This window comes from Ostrinia nubilalis, chromosome 17 (assembly GCF_963855985.1).
Source record: "Ostrinia nubilalis chromosome 17, ilOstNubi1.1, whole genome shotgun sequence".
NCBI lineage: Eukaryota > Metazoa > Arthropoda > Insecta > Lepidoptera > Crambidae > Ostrinia > Ostrinia nubilalis.
The window spans coordinates 12,666,885-12,686,778 of NC_087104.1; the positions used below are offsets into that span (position 1 = coordinate 12,666,885).

Consider the following 19,894-nt stretch of genomic DNA (forward strand, 5'->3'; position numbering starts at 1 on the left):
ATGATCTGACTTTAAATATTAGTAGTACACAATGTTTCAAGATAACAATCCGACAGTCTCAAGTACCTAATAGCTTAAACTCAAATCTTTTAAAATTACTTCATCCTTATTAATCCCGCCCTAATTATTAATTTAATATCTTTAATTTCAAATACGACTAAAATGTTGACTGCTAGAGTCCAATGTGTGAATTATTGAGCAAGTGTAAATCACAAAACTTGTATAATTTCCAGGACCGACGAGCCATCGGAAGAGAGAGAGATCTTCATGTACGATGTTGCTTCGGGAAATGTCAACAAGCTAAGTGGAGAACTGTCCAACGCATTCGTCGAAGCTGCCGAAAATAATTCACTGAGTAAAAACATCGAATCCTTAGCCATAGAAGGAGAAGGTACCCCAGAAAACTTCAACAAAAACGACGAAACAGATGAAACTGCTGAAGGATCAGAAAACGTGCCATTATTTTTAGATTTATCTGACGTTAGTTTAGATCAGGGAAATAGCAATCAAGTGTCAATATCCTCAGGATATAGCAAAACTAAACTCGGCAGATCGTTAAGAAGACATTCATAATTCGTGAAAGCCATACGGCAAACTCTGTAAATAGTATGATCTAATTAGAATAGTACGACTAAATTAATGGCGGCGTGAAGTTGTGTATAGTCTATTACGAAAGTGATAATCAGTTTGTACAAAATAAAGTACCTTTTTTACAACTTTTATAGTTTTTTTAAACCTCATACTTATTATATTTTTAATATCAAAGAATTTGCTAACTCGTCAATATTATTAGGTATATAAAATAATATTTTCATAAAATCACAATCAACTTTGGTCAGATAATATGAGAGAAAAGTATCAAATGCAATGAAAATAGAATAAATTAGTTTTTCTACAAGTTTCATTTTAGGATCACGCGATTCTAGCGCCATCATTATGACAGAATATGGCCTTTCAAAAGTAATCGATAAGTTCAATTGAATGTTTGCTTTGTACATCACTATTTTGATTTTTTATTGTTGGCAACACTCAGTCCCAAATGTCAAACCTATGGATTTATGGTGAAAAGGTTTTGCCGCAGAGTGAAATTCGTCGTTTTTATTTTTCATGACTTTTCCGATACATTTTAAGTTGTAAACATGATGGAAGGTTCTCTGAGTAAATGGACTAATGTGATGAAAGGATGGCAGTACCGCTGGTTTGTCCTGGACGAGAACGCTGGCCTGCTGTCCTATTACACGGTAAGTGACGTTTGAATCTTGCTTTTTGGTGCCGGAATGATGTGATTTATTCGTATTTTATTCTTAGGTAAACAGAGATTTAGCTCACTATTAATTCCAACATGTTTACGTGGAAACTCTTTAATGCGTCGTATAAAAGTTTTACAGCAGAATGTGCCAATGTAGGTTTATTTATAAAAGTTACTCAGGTCTTTGAAATAAACAGTTAAGTATTGCGACCTTTGTGACACTGGCATTGTTTACATTTTCATGCCAATAATAATAAGCTATAAATGTGATTTATATTATGATAAAATTGATAGAAGAAACATCATTAGAACTAAATTAAAGTTACTTGATCGGAGCAGTGGCGTAGAAATGAAGATGAATCACAAAAATTTCAAGTCTTGTTAGATTGCTTTTTAATATTTTACAACTACAAACAAAGGTACAAGACCAAACTAGCTTGATGTTTTCAGATGAAGCATAACTTTGAATAATTTCTTAGCCATTTTTATTAAAAATTTTGCCAATTCTGATTAAATGTAGTAAGTTTATACCTGAAATGTAATGTGTTAAGTAGATTTTCTTTGGTTAAGTTACAAAACTAACATAGCTATTCGTTCGTTCGTTTCAGCCAAATGACGTCCACTGCTGGACAAATATTAATTAGATTATATTCTTTCTCACACATGTTTTAACCCAAGTTCTTCTTATTCGTTACGCTCTTGGCAGAGCGGTCGTGGTCACGTTGAGGCGTTGTTCACATCGGTTGTAGAGGCAGATACAATTCTCCGCACGATCTCCCTCCATCTCTCTCTATTGGCAGACTGTCTGGTGCAGTCACATAACCCAAGTTAGGTAGGTTTTAACACAAGTAGGCGGAGTTTAGAGTATTAAAGAGTTGTCTTACAAATAAATACTAACTTTTATATTTTTATTCACTTATCTTTATTGTTAAACAACATTCCGTCACCATTTTTGTTTAACCCTCGCTGTACGAGGTGGGGTGTGACACACCCCAGTCCTTTAAAAATAGCCACAATTTTAAAAATTTGCAAGTGCTGAATTTGAAATTCTCAGTAGCTGGAATTATGACACTGCTGCTTCGATCAGCGTTGCAAAATCAGTCCAGCGGTGACTACCAACTGAGTTACATGCCTTTAAAGTGCGTGTGGGTGTCACACACCCCACCTGGTACGGGACGTTGTTAAAAAGTTTTTAAAAAAATCTAACAATTTTGGTGTAATTTATGTATTTTTAGCTTTGTCAATTGAATAAAATTCAATAAAAATATTATTTTTCGTGATTTTTACGGTATCTGAAATTTTCAAGCACTTTTAGTCAAATGAGATGACTTTTAGTGCGAATCTGGAAGCTTAGTACTGAGATCCGAAGATGTATGTGAACATACACTTATGGGCTACAATTTATACTTGGTGATACAATTTATGGGCTACTGAAATGGAATAACATATTTTATAAATAAATAAAATTGTTACGCTCCCATTTTATGCATTGAGCATACTCATTTTCTTTCATCAGAATTGTGGTAAATTGAAAACCGATGATCAAAACAAATTTATACCCTTCCAGTTTTTAATTTACTTTTAAATTATAAGTAAATACTTGTACTTTGTTAAATAAAAACGGTTGTCATAATTAAACGCACTAATTAAAAATTATACATAGGAAACTGATTTCTAAATTACAAGAACAACGGAAATTGTGTCTTTTTGTTTTTTTATGATAAAAATGTTATAATACATATTTTCAGCTCAGAGCATTTCTTAAACCTAATTAGCATACGTAAGTAATCAATATTAAATTCCACCTAAAAAAATGTTGAATGAAAATTTTATCACTTTGTATATTGGGGTGTGTCATACCCCACCTGGTACCGGACGTAACTTTTAGTCACCTCGTACACGGAGGGTTAATTTAGCCTTTTCATTTTGATAATTTTGTTTGAAGAATTCATAGAACATGTAGTACACAAAGATTACGTTTGGAAAGTACATAAACGTAACCCCAAGCGGTGCAGGGCAACTCGGCAAAAATACTTGCGCAGAGTACACAAGCATCAATGTGAATTGAATCTGTAATTGAAAAAGACAAATGAAATATTATTTAACTATTCGTAGTGATTTACGTAATTTTAATAGTGTCAAGTAAGAAGTAAGTAGTAAGCTATGAAATCATGTTTTCTGGCCAAACCAGCATAAAGAAATAATAAAACTGGTATAATTGTACTTTAGTGGCCTTACTAGTGGTACTTGTGCCTGGGATCACACAAAAAAGAACTAATTAACAAGAAGTCAAAAATGTAATAAACCAATTTAAAACAAAAAGAAATTCACTGCCTTAGTTCTCATCTCAATAACTTCTCTATACTTCCTTGCCTTATTTCATTTTTAATTTGAGAAAATCCAAGTTTAGTCAGAAAGCCTTCACTGAAGAATTTAAAACACCTTTTTGAAACATTTATGTGGTACATACTAAACTTAAGCCAATGCCATTACATCAACTGACTTAAACATCATAATATACGCACCATTTGCATAATAGTGAGCCACTTCTTGTACCTAATGAGGTATGCCTTAATCGTAGGGCTTCCTTCAGAGGACAGTAAGTAGTAGCTGTACATTATGACGTGGACTGCATTGTTTATCATCGGTGAGAAAGACGTTATGCCACCTGGAAAATAAATAAATAAATTAAGATAATATTTTAAAAACATATTCACATATTTCAAACTTGAATACAAAACTTAATATGTCTTTTCACTATGGTTTCAGTTCGATTTTGAAATACATATTTGTAATTTTTAAAAATTACTGTAGAAAAATATAACCTTTCTTGAACATTCTTAAATAAAAAAAAGTGATGTTGTTAATGTTAGAATGGATATAACAGTAGTAACTATGTAGCAAGTAAAAAAACTTCAATCAGCAGTACTTTAGCGTAAAAAACACCAGAAGAATGAAAACACGAATTACTGTGCCTATTAGTAAATAAATGCAACAAAGCAGTTAATATAAATTCCAGAGAGTAACATAATATTCGGTTCAATGATTTCGATAGAATGTGTACATTTCGCGATATAGCAGAAAAACAATCGTATGTTCAGTATTCAACAAACAATTTTTCAGTACAATGTTCTTGTTCATAGCCTTAACGATATGATGGGTTTCCATTCAAACTTCTACTCTTAAGTTACCAATTTCAATTAATTAGGTAAGTAGGTAGGTACAGATATTTTTTGCCAAATATATCCAACCTATGCCTTTTTCTAAGGTTCAATCTCATCATCATCTCAGCCATAGGACGCCCACTGCTGAACATAGGCCTCCCCCAATGCTTTCCATGTTGCCCGGTTGGTAGCGGCCTGCGTCCAGCGCCTTCCTGCTACCTTTACGATGTCGCCAGTCCACCTTGTGGGTGGTTACTCTATTACGTATAAAAAATATCATTTGACTAACAGAGAGTGGGTATGCTTTATACGATGTCAATCGCTATTTTGCTATATTTCAATACCAGAGTAGGTAGTTCCATAAACGTTCATCTTCCAAAGTATTTTAGGACCTTAAAATATCTTGTTACTCAATTAACTCTAGAATGGAAATTGGCAATTTTCTTAACAACTTAATTACTCGTAGTCGGATAACAGCGTCAAGCTATTAAATCAGTTTATTCAGCCTTTTGACTTATGCCAATCGGATAAGATTGGGTATTTACCCGACTGCGCCAGAAGGAGGGTTATATGTATTTTTCGAGTGTATGTATTTTTATTACGCGTTTTACGAAATTAATGTTTAGCTTTGCTTATAGCATAATACATCATGTGAGACGTCCACCCGCAACGACCTGATAAAGGTAGCAGGAAGGCGCTGGATGCAGGCCGCTACCAACCGTGCGATGTGGAAGTCATTGGGGGAGGCCTATGTTCAGCAGTGGACGTCCTGTGGCTGAAATGATGATGATGATGTTTAGCTACGCCACAGAATATTACCTTAACTACTGATACTACATAGTACCTGTAGGGTTTGATGCGTCTTTCAGACCGATACTTAAGTGCTCTCCAAAGCACAGGTTTCATTCATAGTTTCACAAAATCTTGCTAACTCTTAAACTTGAAATAACTATCGAAGTTTGTTACCATTGGACATTTGGTTTTCGTGTTTTGAACGGGTATCCGAAAAGCCTTACCATGTCCGGTTTAATCCATAATTTCTTGCCACTCGCGTATGTCCTTGAGTTGATTACTCAAATCAAAACAGTTTCATTTAGCTTGCGAGGCGAGGGAATGTCACAGTTTTTTACTATCTTGAAATTTCAGGGCTAATATCTTATTATAAATTATTCACAAATGCATCAAATAGGCATTTCCAGTCTTCGTTCATATCTGCAATTAATTTAGTAACATCAGCAGTTGAGGTCTCGTGAATTACAGAAAACCTCAGCTATTTTTACAGACAGCACATCAAGATAAATGCTTGGGATCTTATGTAGTTGTGATTGGTGTTATTTTGCAACAAAAATGATTTCTGTACATTTCATAACAACCGCCTTTCTATTACGTACTTTTTGCAATCTGATACGAGTGGAATACAAACAAGATATTGTATACTTTGTTGATACAATAACACGGTATCATCACCGTGGTCCAGTTAACGGGTGGATATCGCCTTTAACAATAAAATATGTTTTGCAATGAGAATGGGTTATACTTTCACTCGATTCGTACGAAATATTGTCCAAAGACTCGTCATACGGCCTTGTTTGAGATTTGCGGGGGTGTTGTAGACCTATTGAATGTCCACAACACGTGTGGTCACGGTTTATTCCACTTTGTTACACCTGGGTGATATCACCTGGGTAAAGAAAGTGGACTTTTTAGTGTCCTCATTCACCTCGGAACCATTTCACCCTGGTGAATTGATTCGGCTAAAGCGGTCGCCTTTGTTCACATAGGAAATGATTCACCCAGGTCTTCGCATCTGTTCACCAGGATAAATTGATTCCTAGGTGGATAAAAGCGTCCGCTTTAGTCGACTGTCACTGAATGAACCTAGAAAATGAAAGTTGGGTGAAATGGTTCCGAGGTGAAATGAGGACATTGAAAATTCCAGTTTCTTCACCTAGGTGATATCACCCAGGTGAACAAAGTGGAATAAACCGTGAAATGAAATGAAATAGTTTGTTCAGTACATAGGCCCTTTCCAGGGCACCTATACACGTCCCAAATATAGCTTGCCCTACCACCACTTCGGGACAACATATTTTATGGAGTGGTGCTGAGAAGAAGTAGCGGAAGAAACTCAAGTCACCTTTGTCAGCCTCTTTTTCAATCCAATATAGTAATTTATAGCTTACGTGACACGTAATACGTGGTCACTGATATTCGGACGTGTCATCTTGTTCCGTTATACGAGTATGAGGCAGTTGTGAAATACACCGCAGTTGTAATTTCCGACGGATCCGATCACAATCGGGATTGGATTGAAGTCGATTTCGTGCTTTCAATCCCTTTGACGTAGGTTTTGCTTCGCTGAGAATGCTTCTCCCAATTCTTTCTTACAACATTTTTAGGAAATCTTTGTAAATTGACCATGAAGTTGTTGAAGCCAAGACTTTGGCACCTTAATTATGTTATATCGAATTTGCTGGGTGAATGAGCAGTTGACAGCAAGATGCACTTTACATTTTTATTGCAAAATGCCACCTATTATTATCTGCTTAAATTTTCAGTGTTTGCATTGACTCCCAAAGTGTAGATAGGAACATAACACTTTCATATTAACTCCGTAAATGATAATGTAATTTTATCTGATATGACACGTTACGCGATGAAAATACCATTCTGCGATTTAATCATTTGATAAAAATCTCAAACAAACTGCTATTTTATTATTCCCAAAGATACCGCAAAAGAAACTCGGTCGTGGCTTTTATTTGCAGAAGCGTTATTTATAGTAATTTAAAAGTCGGATTTTTCAGAAGATTCGTTTTCCTTTCCGATTCGATTGTACAGACTTTGGTGTATTGACTTTGTTGGAAAAGGAAAAATATTTGCATCTTAGCCAATACAACAGTCGATAACAAGCGAAAATCTACATTGATGAACTTTAACAATGAACTGAAGTATTTTTATACACCATCTAAGCGAAGAAAATCGTTTGGGAACCATTTACAAACAAACACAACAAATAAGGAATCTATAAAAAGGGCTCCAGTTCTTATCGAAAAAACTCAATTTTGAAAAAAAAAATACACAAGGAAATGCACAAGTGAATGAAATAAATAAGTGACTTACTCGTAATCATAGAGCGAAATTGTATCAAAGAAGTCTAATAACTGTGTGAAAAAACGTACTAGCTAGCTACCCTGTTCATTAAGCAAGATGTATGTTCAAAAGAAAAGTAAAAGAAAGACGAAAGGAGGGTGTGTAACAAAAGAAAGCCTAATTGCCGACTATTCCTGGACTGGCTGACGCCAGCAAACTGTATTTGCACATATTATGTTGGGAAAACACGCGGTGTTTGGACTAGAGATCGTTATAAAAGTTTATATTTGGTGGTAAACGATTACAACAATATAAGATAACAGCCAGTTTCGCAGATAATTTGGATTTGGTTATTAAATAAAAATATCTTTTTTGTAAAGAAATGTAACGGTTGGGAATTAATATAGACCCCAATGAAGTGGCGAGAATAGTTCAGTCACGTAAAATGTGCAGATTTTGTAAAAACACTTCTTGTCAGATTGATATTGCCTCAAGTCTTAAAAATGTATCTCACTCCTGCCCTGATAAAATATGACGATCTCTGGAAATCAATAATGTTGTAAAATATGAATTAGGTCACTATACTAACGAAAACTCACTACAACAATATCCTAAACTGAAAACAAAGCTGCTAGCTGTACGAAACCTATTGATATTAGAAATTATTAAAACTTGATTACAATTTTCTATGGAAAGCTTACCGCAAACTATGCAACTATCGATGAAGTCCAATCCTGCATACCACAGTCACGAAGTTTGTCTGACGCCTCAATAAATGTTGATTACACTCATGCATGCTGAATTGCTGACTAAGGATGTTTTGATATGCTGATTGAAAGTGTTATTGCTTATTGTATTGGTCTAAATTGCAGTAGGTATTATGTAGGTCGCACTTAGCTAGCAAAAAGATTTACAATTTTGTACCTGTTTTAATCATATCGATCTGTAATTATTGGGTGAATGAAAGTACACGTGAATGAACGATTAGATTAGTATTTTGTTTTTACAGTCGATTGCTAACAGAGCACCACGAATTCAACTAACTTAGGTTAGACTTTATGTAAAGACACAAACCCAAATGGGCACACATTTCTTTTATCAGCGAAAAGTGAACACTTTTTCAGTTTTCATTTGTTGTCGTTGAGCTAAGTGTGCATAACTTGAGATTTTAAAATTATGTTCCTGTAATTCTGTAAATGTAGAGACATTACTGGCAGAGAGAGCTTTGAATTACCAAATTTTTGCTCGTGACATTAAACCGTCTGAATAATTGGACTGTTAGCGCGAAAAAGACCGTACAAAATCCAGTCCTCAAATTAGGGCAGTGGCTCGGAAGCCGGATCTTATCCATTACCCGGGTAATTATAATCAGCCTCCTAAGGGAGCTCACAGACGAACGACAGTGTATTAACGACTGCTTGCGACTTAAGTCGACCGATAATAACACTGCACAACAAAATTGCAACTTTTGGCTGATGATTGACTTTCATTACATGATGTTTACTAATTTGACGTCGCTGATTCTGAATCTGCCGTCCATTTTTTCGTAGCAGCTCTTGTTTACGTGTTATAGCTTTCACTCAAAAATTGCTAAATTTCAGTCTTAATTCACCGACAGTTCAAAAAATACTATGTTTTCTCTGTATAATTTTATATGGTAGCATTAAGAAGTGTTTGTGTGAATGATCTAAATCAATTTTGTTTCATTTGCGGAGAGGATATGTTTAAATAATCCGTTTAAATGTGACAAAGTTCGTAAAATTGGTTCGTAAATAGTTTGGGGACCCAGTGGAAATGAAAGATAAGCCTAGAATTCCGCAAAAAGCGTGGAAAAGATGCGTTGAGTTTTTACGTTTATAAACAAATAAGAATATGTGTAGATTTAGATACGAAACCGCTATGATCTGAAAGGAACCCTTGAACCATCGCGACGAATGTTATTTTTATTTTTGAACAAAAATAGTATTAACCAAAAAATATTGAACTAAATGGTAATTCCTTGCATACGTTTGGCATGTAGACGTCTTTTCAACCCTAAGAAGTCACCTGAACCTCATGTTGATACTTCACATGAGGATTTTGAGGCGAAAACTGTCAGAGTGGTAGAGACATTGAATGTGACCCGAAATTTTCAAAACCATGTAGCCAAGATGGTTTAAACGATCGTTTTAGAGATTTAGGATCTTCAAGTCTTCCGAAAAGACATAGATGAGTTATTTTGGCATTTTAATTTGTTTTTGGAAAATCCGAAAAAATCTTACTATTCTTACACATCGAACAACGTATGAGTCACTTACAAACATGTTTTTTTGGTTGGATGTAATATAAACATCGAATTACACTCTCTTCGCTATCACCTGAACAATTTTATCACAACTCTTAAGGATCTAAGTGAATAACATGGCGAGCAAATCCACCAGGACCTTCGTACGATAGAGGGACGCTATCAGGGCCACTGGAATGCACACATGATGGCTGACTGCTGTTGAATCATTCAGAAGAGCTGTCTGCCTTCAGCATCAGCAAGGAAGTCAAATAAAAGAAAGTTTTTTCAACATAACAACTTCATAAAATAGGATCATCTCTAAAAAAAGAGTGTTTTTTTACAAAAAGACCCAAGTGTCATATTTTTTTAACCAGAGCTGATACAGATATTTCAATCACAGATTTAAAATCGTCATTAAAAATTGGACTTATATCATGTAACATAACCCAATCATCAGAAATGCTGTTGTGCAGTGTAATCGCCAACGAGAGATCTTCAAATTAGACGACCGTCGCCGACGCATTGCAAATACCGCCGATGGTCGCTGACAGTCGCCGATGCGTCGCAACTCTCCAAGACGGGCAGTCACTAACGTATAGTCAGAGACTCAGTTTCAGCTTGTCATGACAGTGAAAAGTGCGAGTCGGAGACTGTCACCGACAGTCGCCTACAATCGCTGACTGTCGCCTACCACTATCGCAAGCAGTCGCCGACATAATATCGCTCGTCTGTGAGCTCTCTAAGCTTGCTTTGATCTGAGGTTCATTTATTTCAGTGGGCAAACATCCTATTATGTATTTATTTCGCCTTTCTCTTACAAACGTCGGCTTCGCGGGTTTATATACATTTCTGAACTATTTAATAGCCATAAATTTGAATGCGGCGCGCCTATGAAATGAGCTTTTATTATTCTACGCCACACTTCACTGGAAGTAGGTTTTTCGCGCTTGTTGAAAAGACAGACTGTTTTTCGCATTGATAACACATTACTGTTGTCACTTACTAATATGTAACTTTCAGGATCAGACATTGATTGAATATTTATTGAATCGTTTGAATAATTCATTTTTTGTTGAGTCGAAAAAAAGACACATTTTGAGTTACAACACTATTGCACATCGCAATAGTGTAATTATCAAATTCTAAGTACATTTGGGTATCTCCTATATTTTAAAACTATTAAATCTCTTTAACTGACCTTGATATCTCGAATTAAACTCCCACTCTCAGTGTTAGGTCGATCGATCATCTACCCATCTACCGCTAAAAGCTTTTAAGCCCATTCGGGAATAGCATAAGCTTTGAAGTGTCATTAATAATCTCCAGAAAAGTTATGATTCACTAGTTGCTTGATTTACTTAATATGAAGGTTGGTATATTGGGGTGGATTAAAAATAGCAAGGGTTCAAGGGAATACTGTCGACCCCTTTTATTGAGGAAAAAGGTAAGCGTTCTGATGGCAAACCTTGGACGCACTCATTAATCAGTGATGCACAGACGGACTGATGTATTAGGTGTGTTTTTAGCGCCAGAAGGAGGGTTATTATTTATATCCGAGCATTCATTATGCATTTATCCCTTTATGGAGTTAATTCACAATTCTACCGTTTGCACGTCACGCTATGTATCCCATGGGGTAAGTCAGGTAGTACCTACTCCATTAACAGATGTCGAAATATATCATAAATGCATTAAATTCGCATTTTACTTCAAACATTGTTGATTTACTGAGCTTTCCCTTTACGTATGCGTTTATTATACCATTATTTTTCGCTAATAACATACATTAAGGTCATTTTTAGGGTTCCGTACCTCATAAGGAAAAAACGGAACCCTTATAGGATCACTTTGTTGTCCGTCCGTCCGTCTGTCAAGACCCTTTATCTCAAGAACGCGTTAACGTATCAAGCTGAAATTCACATGAAATACTCAGGTCTATTGTCCCTTTAAGGCGATTAGTGTCCTCAATCCGCGTGAAATGGTCATTTTGTAAAGCCTACTCCTCTTTTACTGCTGGACAGAAATCGTTGAAAACAATATATGTTATACAACAGTTCAAGGACTACATTTGACACGTTTGAATTTTTCCTACGTCTCTTTGTTGTGGATTAAAAAAATAAATACGGGACATCGATTTTTTACTTCAATTCCCTACTCCTCCCAAACGGCTATGTTAATTTTAAAGATTTTTGCACGAATAGATTAAGAATTCTTTAATCTTTAAATGACACGTTGCGTTTTTCAATCGAACATTACTTTCATTCATAAATTTTACTTTTGATAAATTCCGAACGTTTTGCTGTTGAGGGGGCCTTCGCGGGGTGCGGGCGGCAGTCGGCCGCTGGCCTTCAGACGGGGAGGTTGTGTTACTCGCTGCAAACTGACATTAGCGATCAAAATGAATTTTTTCTTTGGCTGAGTTGCACCACCTGACGTGACCTAACTTTGACCGTAGCTTTGGCGATAACCGGTGTTTTTTTGTATGGAGTTTGACAGAAATTTGACTTTTGTCAAATTTAAAATAAGATGGTGCAACCCAGCCTTTGTTTGACAATATATTTTATGTCAGAGTTGTTCATAGAGTACGTTCAGTCAGACGATACGATTGAATTAAGGCATGCTTGGACGCTATTATCTACCTAAATAGAATCTATTAGTGTAAAAAAATCGACTCCAAAACAAACTGCACTAGATAAGTAAAAGTAGAAAATATATTCCGTTATTTATTTACTAGGTCAAATTTATACCATGATTTATATTTCGGTGGCAACACTGGCAGCCTACGGTTTGGTAATATGTTTTGGAGTTGGTTTTAATTTTTAGTGAACATTAATTTATTTCATGCTTTTGTTGTTGTTGACCCTGTTGTTGCTACTGAAAGTCGACATTGAGACCATATTTTTTATGTTAAGTGCTGTTATCTATACATATGAAAAAAGGGTCTTGACAGACAGACGGACGAATAACAGAGTAATCCTATAAGGGTTAAATAATTAGTTGTTTCCTTTTGAGGTTCGGAACCCAAAAATATATGCGCGTTGACTTAGGAACCTGATCTGTTTTTTCGTTGGTACTATGAACCTTATATTTTTAGTTATTTTATGATTTTTGAATGCATCGAAACTTTTAAATGGAGAATAAAATTGGCCTATTGACAGTCTCCGTATGGGAAATATTTTGTCAAAATGACAATTTTATTCTGTAGATAAAAGCTCAGATAAAAGATTATAAGTATGCAATAATACGTAATTCAAAGTCTTTATTTCGCGCATATACCGACATAAATAACGACATCTGATTGAGTTTATGAAAATGCCTCGAAAAAATGGTTCGATGAAATATGCGGCCATGAGAGCTTTGAAAATAAATGCAGTGATAAGTATCTATCTAACATTCCTTCACTAATTTGGAACGTGTCTTTTTCTATTATATACCTAGATTCTGTCCTTACGCAATTTATCTGACTAAAAGCTTGTTACGAGATTTAGGTAAGTTCTTGTAGATGTACCTATTATTTACCTATCCGTGTTTTTTTTAGATTTACTTTAAAATTAAGTTACGTTATGAATGTATTTTTGTTTACACAAGTAAATCTCGCGACGAGCTTTTAGTCATATAAATTGAGTAATGATAGAATCTTTATTTTTTATTCTATTCTTTTTAGAGCATACAAAACCTTGTTTTTTAAAGAATGTTTTTCTTTTAATTTTAATTTAAGCATTTTAGTATTTATGATGCGGAATTTACTACGGCGTAGTAGCATCGTTTTTCTCTAATGTAGCTCGTAATAATTCGAAGAATTCTTATGGCCACATTCCAGCTCCATCATCAGACCCTGTTTACATATAGAATTGAAGTAGGTACTCGTGATTTGTAAAGTAGTTTACCGTAACTTTACATAGTTAGTACCTACCCTAATGTAAATAAATAAATACAAATCAAACGAGTCTCAACTCGATGGAGTCGTTTTATTCCGGAGTTCCTATGGGGTCACTGACTTTCCAGCTCTATCATCAGATCAGCTCCATGTCATCATAATATTGCATTGTCATCCGAATTGCATGTGTATCCGAAATTTTAACTCAATCGGTTGTCGTCAGGAAATGGGTCTAACTAATTCATAGTTTACACACAACATACATTGTAAGCTAAATAAAATAAAATAAAAAATATTATCCCATACAAAATGTTCATGGATTTGTAATTTTTGTTAAATATAAATACCTTACTATACGGTGCGCTAGTTTAGAACATTTCGGGCCATCACTTGCGCCTGTGTTGAATGACATCGACATCAAGGTTCATCAATTCAAGTTTAAAATAATAGGCAGTAATGTATGAAGAAAGAGCTTCTATTCTGTACCTACCTATGCCCGTGTAATTTTGATCGGTGTCAAATCGGAGTTTTCGTGCGGGGTGCGCGGGTGTTGTGCGAAGCGTGAAGGTCAAACGCTCAAGGTCATTGAGGACTCTAATCGCCTTAAGCTGTGAAAATATCAAACTTCTAAGCCAAGCCAATCAAAAGATACAGCCGATTATGTCGATATTTTCAACAAATTTTAGACACTCGCAAAGGAATCAAAACCTACAGGATACTTCCCGTAAACTCAGAATCTTGAAATTTGGCATAAAGCATTGTCATATAATGCAAATATAGGAAAAATTGCGAAAATTACATTTTTTTAGTTATATAATATAATAAAAATATTTTAATAAAATGAAACTTACTACCTTATTTCTCACGAACGAATAAAGGTATCAAATTGAAATTTATACCAAATACCTAGATCTATTGTCCCTTTAAGAAGTAAAAAAATCAAACTTCTAAGTTAACGCGATCAAAAGATACAGCAGTTTATACCGACACCTTAGACGAATTTCCGTCACACGCTAGGGAATCAAAACCTACAAGGTACTTCCTGTGAACTCAGAATCTTGAAATTCGACACGAAGCAACGTTATATAGTACAGATAAAGGAAAAATTGCGAAAATGTTAAATTTGAAGTTATATAAAATTTAAAATATTATTTTTGCTTACATGACATAAAATATTTTTTTAATAATTATAAACTTACTACCTACCCTTTTTCACATGAACGCGTAGAGATATTAAAGTTGAAATTCATATCAAACACTTCTTAAATCTAATTGCCTCTAAACTGTGAGAAATTCTAAATCAACGCAAAAATTCAAAACGCTGAGGTAGGTACCTACCTATAATGCAAATATAGGAAAAATAAATAAATAAAGAATAATCATACCGCATATTTTGAAATTCGCCACTACTCGCAACGGAATCAAGTAAGTAATTTGATTTAATACGTCATAAATTGTAAACCGCTACGTTTGTACGGCGGAACCCTCGGTGTGCGAGCCCGACTCGCACTTGGCCGGTTTTTTTTGTTTGTACACACGCTATTTAGTCCATAGGGTAGTTTACTGTGTCAGTTACTCAGTCAACAAGTGAGTTCCATTTTGCCTCGCCTTCTGCAAACAGACCTTTTAACAGCACTCATTGTTGTGTACTGGATAGTTTGTTTCTGTCCAGATATGGACTTTATAGGTACTCTTTGTCAAGTAAGTATCTGTAGTAGTCTGCTGATTTGATACGTATATTGCCTCAAATGGTTAACTTACTTGTCTGGACTCTGGTAACTTTTTACAGTAAATTTTTGCAGAAGTTTTGACGTTTTAATTTAACTGAAATTTTCTTATTCAATTGCATTATTTTTCCTGCAGCCTGTTGAGCTTTTATGTGTAAAGTAGCCTTGCTTTTTCCAACATATTAGTTGAGGATGCATCTTCCATCATCTAAACATATTGCGACCTGTGTGTGTGTGTGACACTACTAAAGTTAATTTTGGCAACTAAGCCGAGGTAAGACCACCAACTTTTAGTTGGCCGTCTGAATTCCTTAAATTCTAAAAACAAATGGACACTGCTCTTGCTAAAACAAAATAACACAGTAGAAATGTAGCTCTCCATTTAGATATATCTAAGAGCAAGCTCTTTTGTTAACTGACACCTATTGAGCGGCTATCGCTACATCTACACCGGAAAGGCTAGACAGAAATAGTTCAAGTCTAGCGTTTTATCAGGTTTGTGTCTTATTGTCTTTACGTAATACGAATAAAGGTGTAGTTGTAAGTTATTAACGAACGTCTTTAGTCTAAGCCGCTTAGCGATGACGTAATGCTTTCCTATTTTTTTGGGATGACCCAGTTTGTTTTGAATAGTACTTTATGTAAGGAGAAAAATGTGTCATTATTTTATGAAGGCGTCATCATCATTTCAGCTATAGGACGTCCACTGCTGAACATAGTCCTCCCCCAATGATTTCCACAAAAACCGGTTGGTAGCGGCCTGCATCCAGCGCCTTCCCGCTACCTTTATCAGGTCGTCGGTCCACCTTTTAACTAAAATCATACGCATTTTCATATTAAATGTCAGCACAATCCTTCAACGATCGTAAAATCATATATGCACGCACGCACGTTCTCTGAAAATTATTAGCTTTCCTAGAAATTAGCAAACAGTCAATAACTGTAGTGAGCCGGTAGTAATTCTTGGAAGGCTTCCAACAAATTGAAATACTAAGTGCTTACAGTGCAATAAACTTTAATTGATTACACCCTTAATATACACGTCCCATATTGATTTGAATGAGGGTTTTCACGAATGAAAAATCCGCCAGATGGCAATACGTAGACGCGAGGTCCAAATGCTGCATGATTGGTTATTTTTGACATGACATTGACAGATATGTCAAAATCCACCAATCACGCAGCAGTCAGACCCCACATCCACGTCCCGCCATCTAGCGGATCTTTCATTCGCGAAAACCCTCATTGCGTAGTTGCCAAAGATTTCCTTCCTAGTTTTGATTTAGCCTCATATTCTAAAACGAATTAACATCAGGTGCGATTGTGGTCAAATACCTGCCTTGTTATGCATAAAAAAATATCCAAATCAGATTCAAACCAAGCATATAGCTATATTTGATTAATCAAAAGCTTGGTTGTATTGTATATTCTTGACTGTCATTAATTTCATGAATATTATGTAGCGTCGTAAAAAGATTAGGTATTTGATCGATTTCTGGATGCAGGCCGCTACCAACTGGTGATATGGAAATTTGGGGGCGGCCTATGTTCAGCAGTGGACGTCCTGTGGCTGAAAAAAAGTCTTGCAATATCCAAAATACAGTAAATTGAAATATTTTTTTTTTCGAACACTCCAGTTGAGGCAATAATAGCCATGCGATCATACTAATTTGATGAATCAGCCATTCCATATTCCGTACCTACGATGACGTGCATATTGGCAATTAAGCAATGGTATTGATTGATGTATGTCACTCTCGATTAATTTCGTTCGCATTAATTTCGTTACGATACAAGTGTAGTAATCTCGAGTTGTAAATCACACATAAGCGTTCTTTATGATTAAGACGCACATGTCAAATTGATTTCCACGTAAATTGGAATCCATATTGACCCGATTTGATTGAAAGATTTTACGTAAGAGTCCATTCGTTGTTAATACATTTACTTCGAAGACGTCGTAAAATTGCAGTAACCTTTTGCTATGAAAAGTTTGACATTGATTGGCAAACATTAAATAGCAATTACTTCATTTGTCGGTGCCATTTGGTTATCCAAATTAACGAGTCACAATACTGCCGATAATATCTTTATTATGGTCTATCAAATGATAAAGCAATCACAATTTGCTCAGGGTTCCATTGCCCGCTCAGTGAGTGGTCAAGGTTATTTGGAAAAGGTGTTATTATTTAAAATAGCAGAATTTCACCTGGACTTTGGAATCTTTGTGTTAAATAAAAAATTCTGACTTCACCATGAACTGACAAGTAATCCGACTTATCGACATCAGTCGCCAATGTTTGAGTCCAGTGAATGATTCAATGAGTAAATATTTGAGTCCAACGATTCTGATTCAGATTGAATTACTGTGATGCAACTTCGGATATGTTATGTTCAGACTTGGCGGAGACTTGTCAATGATTTTATAACACAGGGCATAATAATACAACCGGAAGACACCACATGGTATCGTTTAGTCTCGCGTAACTCCTGACTGTAAACGCTTTCTGACTTACTTACATTGGCTGCTGACCTAAAAACAGTCAATTTTCACTTGTCGAGTACCTATTAGAAGATCCTAGATCCTTACAAGATCCTACAGTACTGTCCTCAGTCTTGATTGTTTAAAGTTAACAATGTACAGAGTAGAACAGTTCATTCCACTCACTTTTTACAAACGAAACTGATTTCATTAACAAGCGTGTAAAATAATCAAGTCAGCGACATCATAAAGCCCAAATCGGCCATGAAAGTTTATTTAGTAACGCTGGAGCTTATTATGGCTAAACTGTATGTAAAATGAGGTAATTTCGGCGAAATTGTGCAAATGGCGGTTGTTTATCGACAATGGGGCGTGCTGCACGCCATGCGAACTACTTTGGATGTTTGTATTTGTTATGACGGGGCATATTTGTTTAGGAACGAAAAAAATTCCGAAAGACTGACTCGAAAAAGTCATAAAAGCAGAATATTATGATTAAATTGAGTTATCATCATCAAATCAGATAGTCAATCTAGAAATCATCAATCTGGGGAAGTCTATGCTAAGCTAAAATGATGATGAATCATCATCAAGACAATTTTGATAAAGAGAAATGCCATGAAGACTTGATGGTATGATCTTTTCTGAGAGCAGAGGATCAGCACCAATTCAAAGGAATCCATAAAAACACAAACACAACTGTAGAGGCTTACGTTTTTATAAATTACCGATTTTACCGGACAGCTACGATGTTGTTAATTTATCTGAACGATCACAACGTCCATTTAATTTTTAATGTCCGGCATTAGCGTCTATATGTGCACATTAGCTTTCATAAGCATAAAAAATATTACGTTTGACCCATATTTAATTTTAAAGACCCATTTAGGTCGGTCATTACGGTGGATGCTTAACGTACACTTATTTTATATTCTCGACGCCTTAATTAATTACTGAGCTTTTAATTAATATCGTAACTGGAAGGGACTTTCATCATATGAATGACGTCAGTGATGATCTCAAGATTATCTTTAGCTTTTTTATGACACAGAATAAACATGTCTTTAGTCTTCCATGTTTAATGGTTGGTGTTAGTAACTTTTACCACGCGAGTAAGTCTAGAATAGAAACGTACATACAATTTTAATGCTGGCTTATGGTGACAGTACATGCAATGTTATTACACTTTTCAAGCCACCGCGTTGTCTTGTAGTTGTTCGTTCGTTTCAGCCGAAAGACATCCATTGCTGGACAAAGGCCTCCTCCAAGGTTTTCCACAAAGACAGGTCCTGCGCCGCCCGCTACCAGGCACCTCCTGCGACCTTCACCAGATCGTCGGTCCACCTAGAGGGAAGCCTGCCCACACTACGTCTTCCGGCTCGTCCGCCACTCGAGGATTTTTCTGTCCCAGTGGCCATAAGCTCTACGAGCTATGTGCCCCGCCCACTGCCACTTGATTTTAGCTATAACTTATGGTTGTAGTAAAGTTTATATTTTTCCAATTTTTTTTTTTTTTTTTTTTTTTTTTTTTTAATCCACAACGAGGAAGCTCTTGGCCTGTATCTCACCTGATGGTAAGTGATGATCAGGCCGAAGGTGGATTGCTTCTCCAAGAAGAAAAAAGCGAATGACAGATCTTGATACTCTGATACTCACCTCCAACGTACTTGGCGGCTGACCACACAATGACCAACGTGCTGCAGTGATGGTATACATGCAGGAATGACACCTGCCTCTCTCTCTTTCTCAGAACGAAGAACACTGTCTCCCACAGCTCCAGCAGCTTGATGATGATGGTCCACCAGAGGAAGCGCAGCATTCGTAAAGGTTCAGGTTTCATTGAGTAATCCGGGAGCATGCACCCGAAGTGGTATGTGGTTGTCCAGCCTGACGTCATTATCTGGAAAAAAATGTTAACATCACAGTAACCAAGGTTAAAGTACAACCAAATAATGTATGCTATTAAAGTCGTACAGTCAACGTTAAATAAATCGTGACACCTAAAGTAGGCAATAAGTTCGCAACACGTCTTTATT

General features: G+C 35.9%; 3 protein-coding genes across 3 annotated transcripts in view; 2 read left to right on the plus strand and 1 right to left on the minus strand.

Moving 5' to 3' along the window:
- The window catches only part of LOC135080104 (uncharacterized), a 43,081-nt gene extending 42,365 nt beyond the window's left edge, over window positions 1–716 (plus strand). Inside the window, exon 3 of the mRNA XM_063974784.1 lies at window positions 234–716. Coding sequence (XP_063830854.1) covers window positions 234–573 — 340 coding nt within the window. The 3' untranslated portion in view covers window positions 574–716. The remainder of the gene's footprint in view (window positions 1–233) is intronic.
- Window positions 717–1,020: 304 nt separating this feature from the next.
- The window catches only part of LOC135080268 (oxysterol-binding protein-related protein 9), a 107,609-nt gene continuing 88,735 nt past the window's right edge, over window positions 1,021–19,894 (plus strand). Inside the window, exon 1 of the mRNA XM_063974954.1 lies at window positions 1,021–1,241. Coding sequence (XP_063831024.1) covers window positions 1,140–1,241 — 102 coding nt within the window. The 5' untranslated portion in view covers window positions 1,021–1,139. The remainder of the gene's footprint in view (window positions 1,242–19,894) is intronic.
- The window catches only part of LOC135080162 (very long chain fatty acid elongase 7-like), a 28,873-nt gene continuing 12,112 nt past the window's right edge, over window positions 3,134–19,894 (minus strand). The window contains exons 3-5 of the mRNA XM_063974845.1: window positions 19,515–19,758; window positions 3,775–3,917; window positions 3,134–3,319 (exon numbers count right to left, since the gene is read on the minus strand). Of these exons, the coding sequence (XP_063830915.1) occupies window positions 3,134–3,319; window positions 3,775–3,917; window positions 19,515–19,758 (573 nt within the window). The remainder of the gene's footprint in view (window positions 3,320–3,774; window positions 3,918–19,514; window positions 19,759–19,894) is intronic.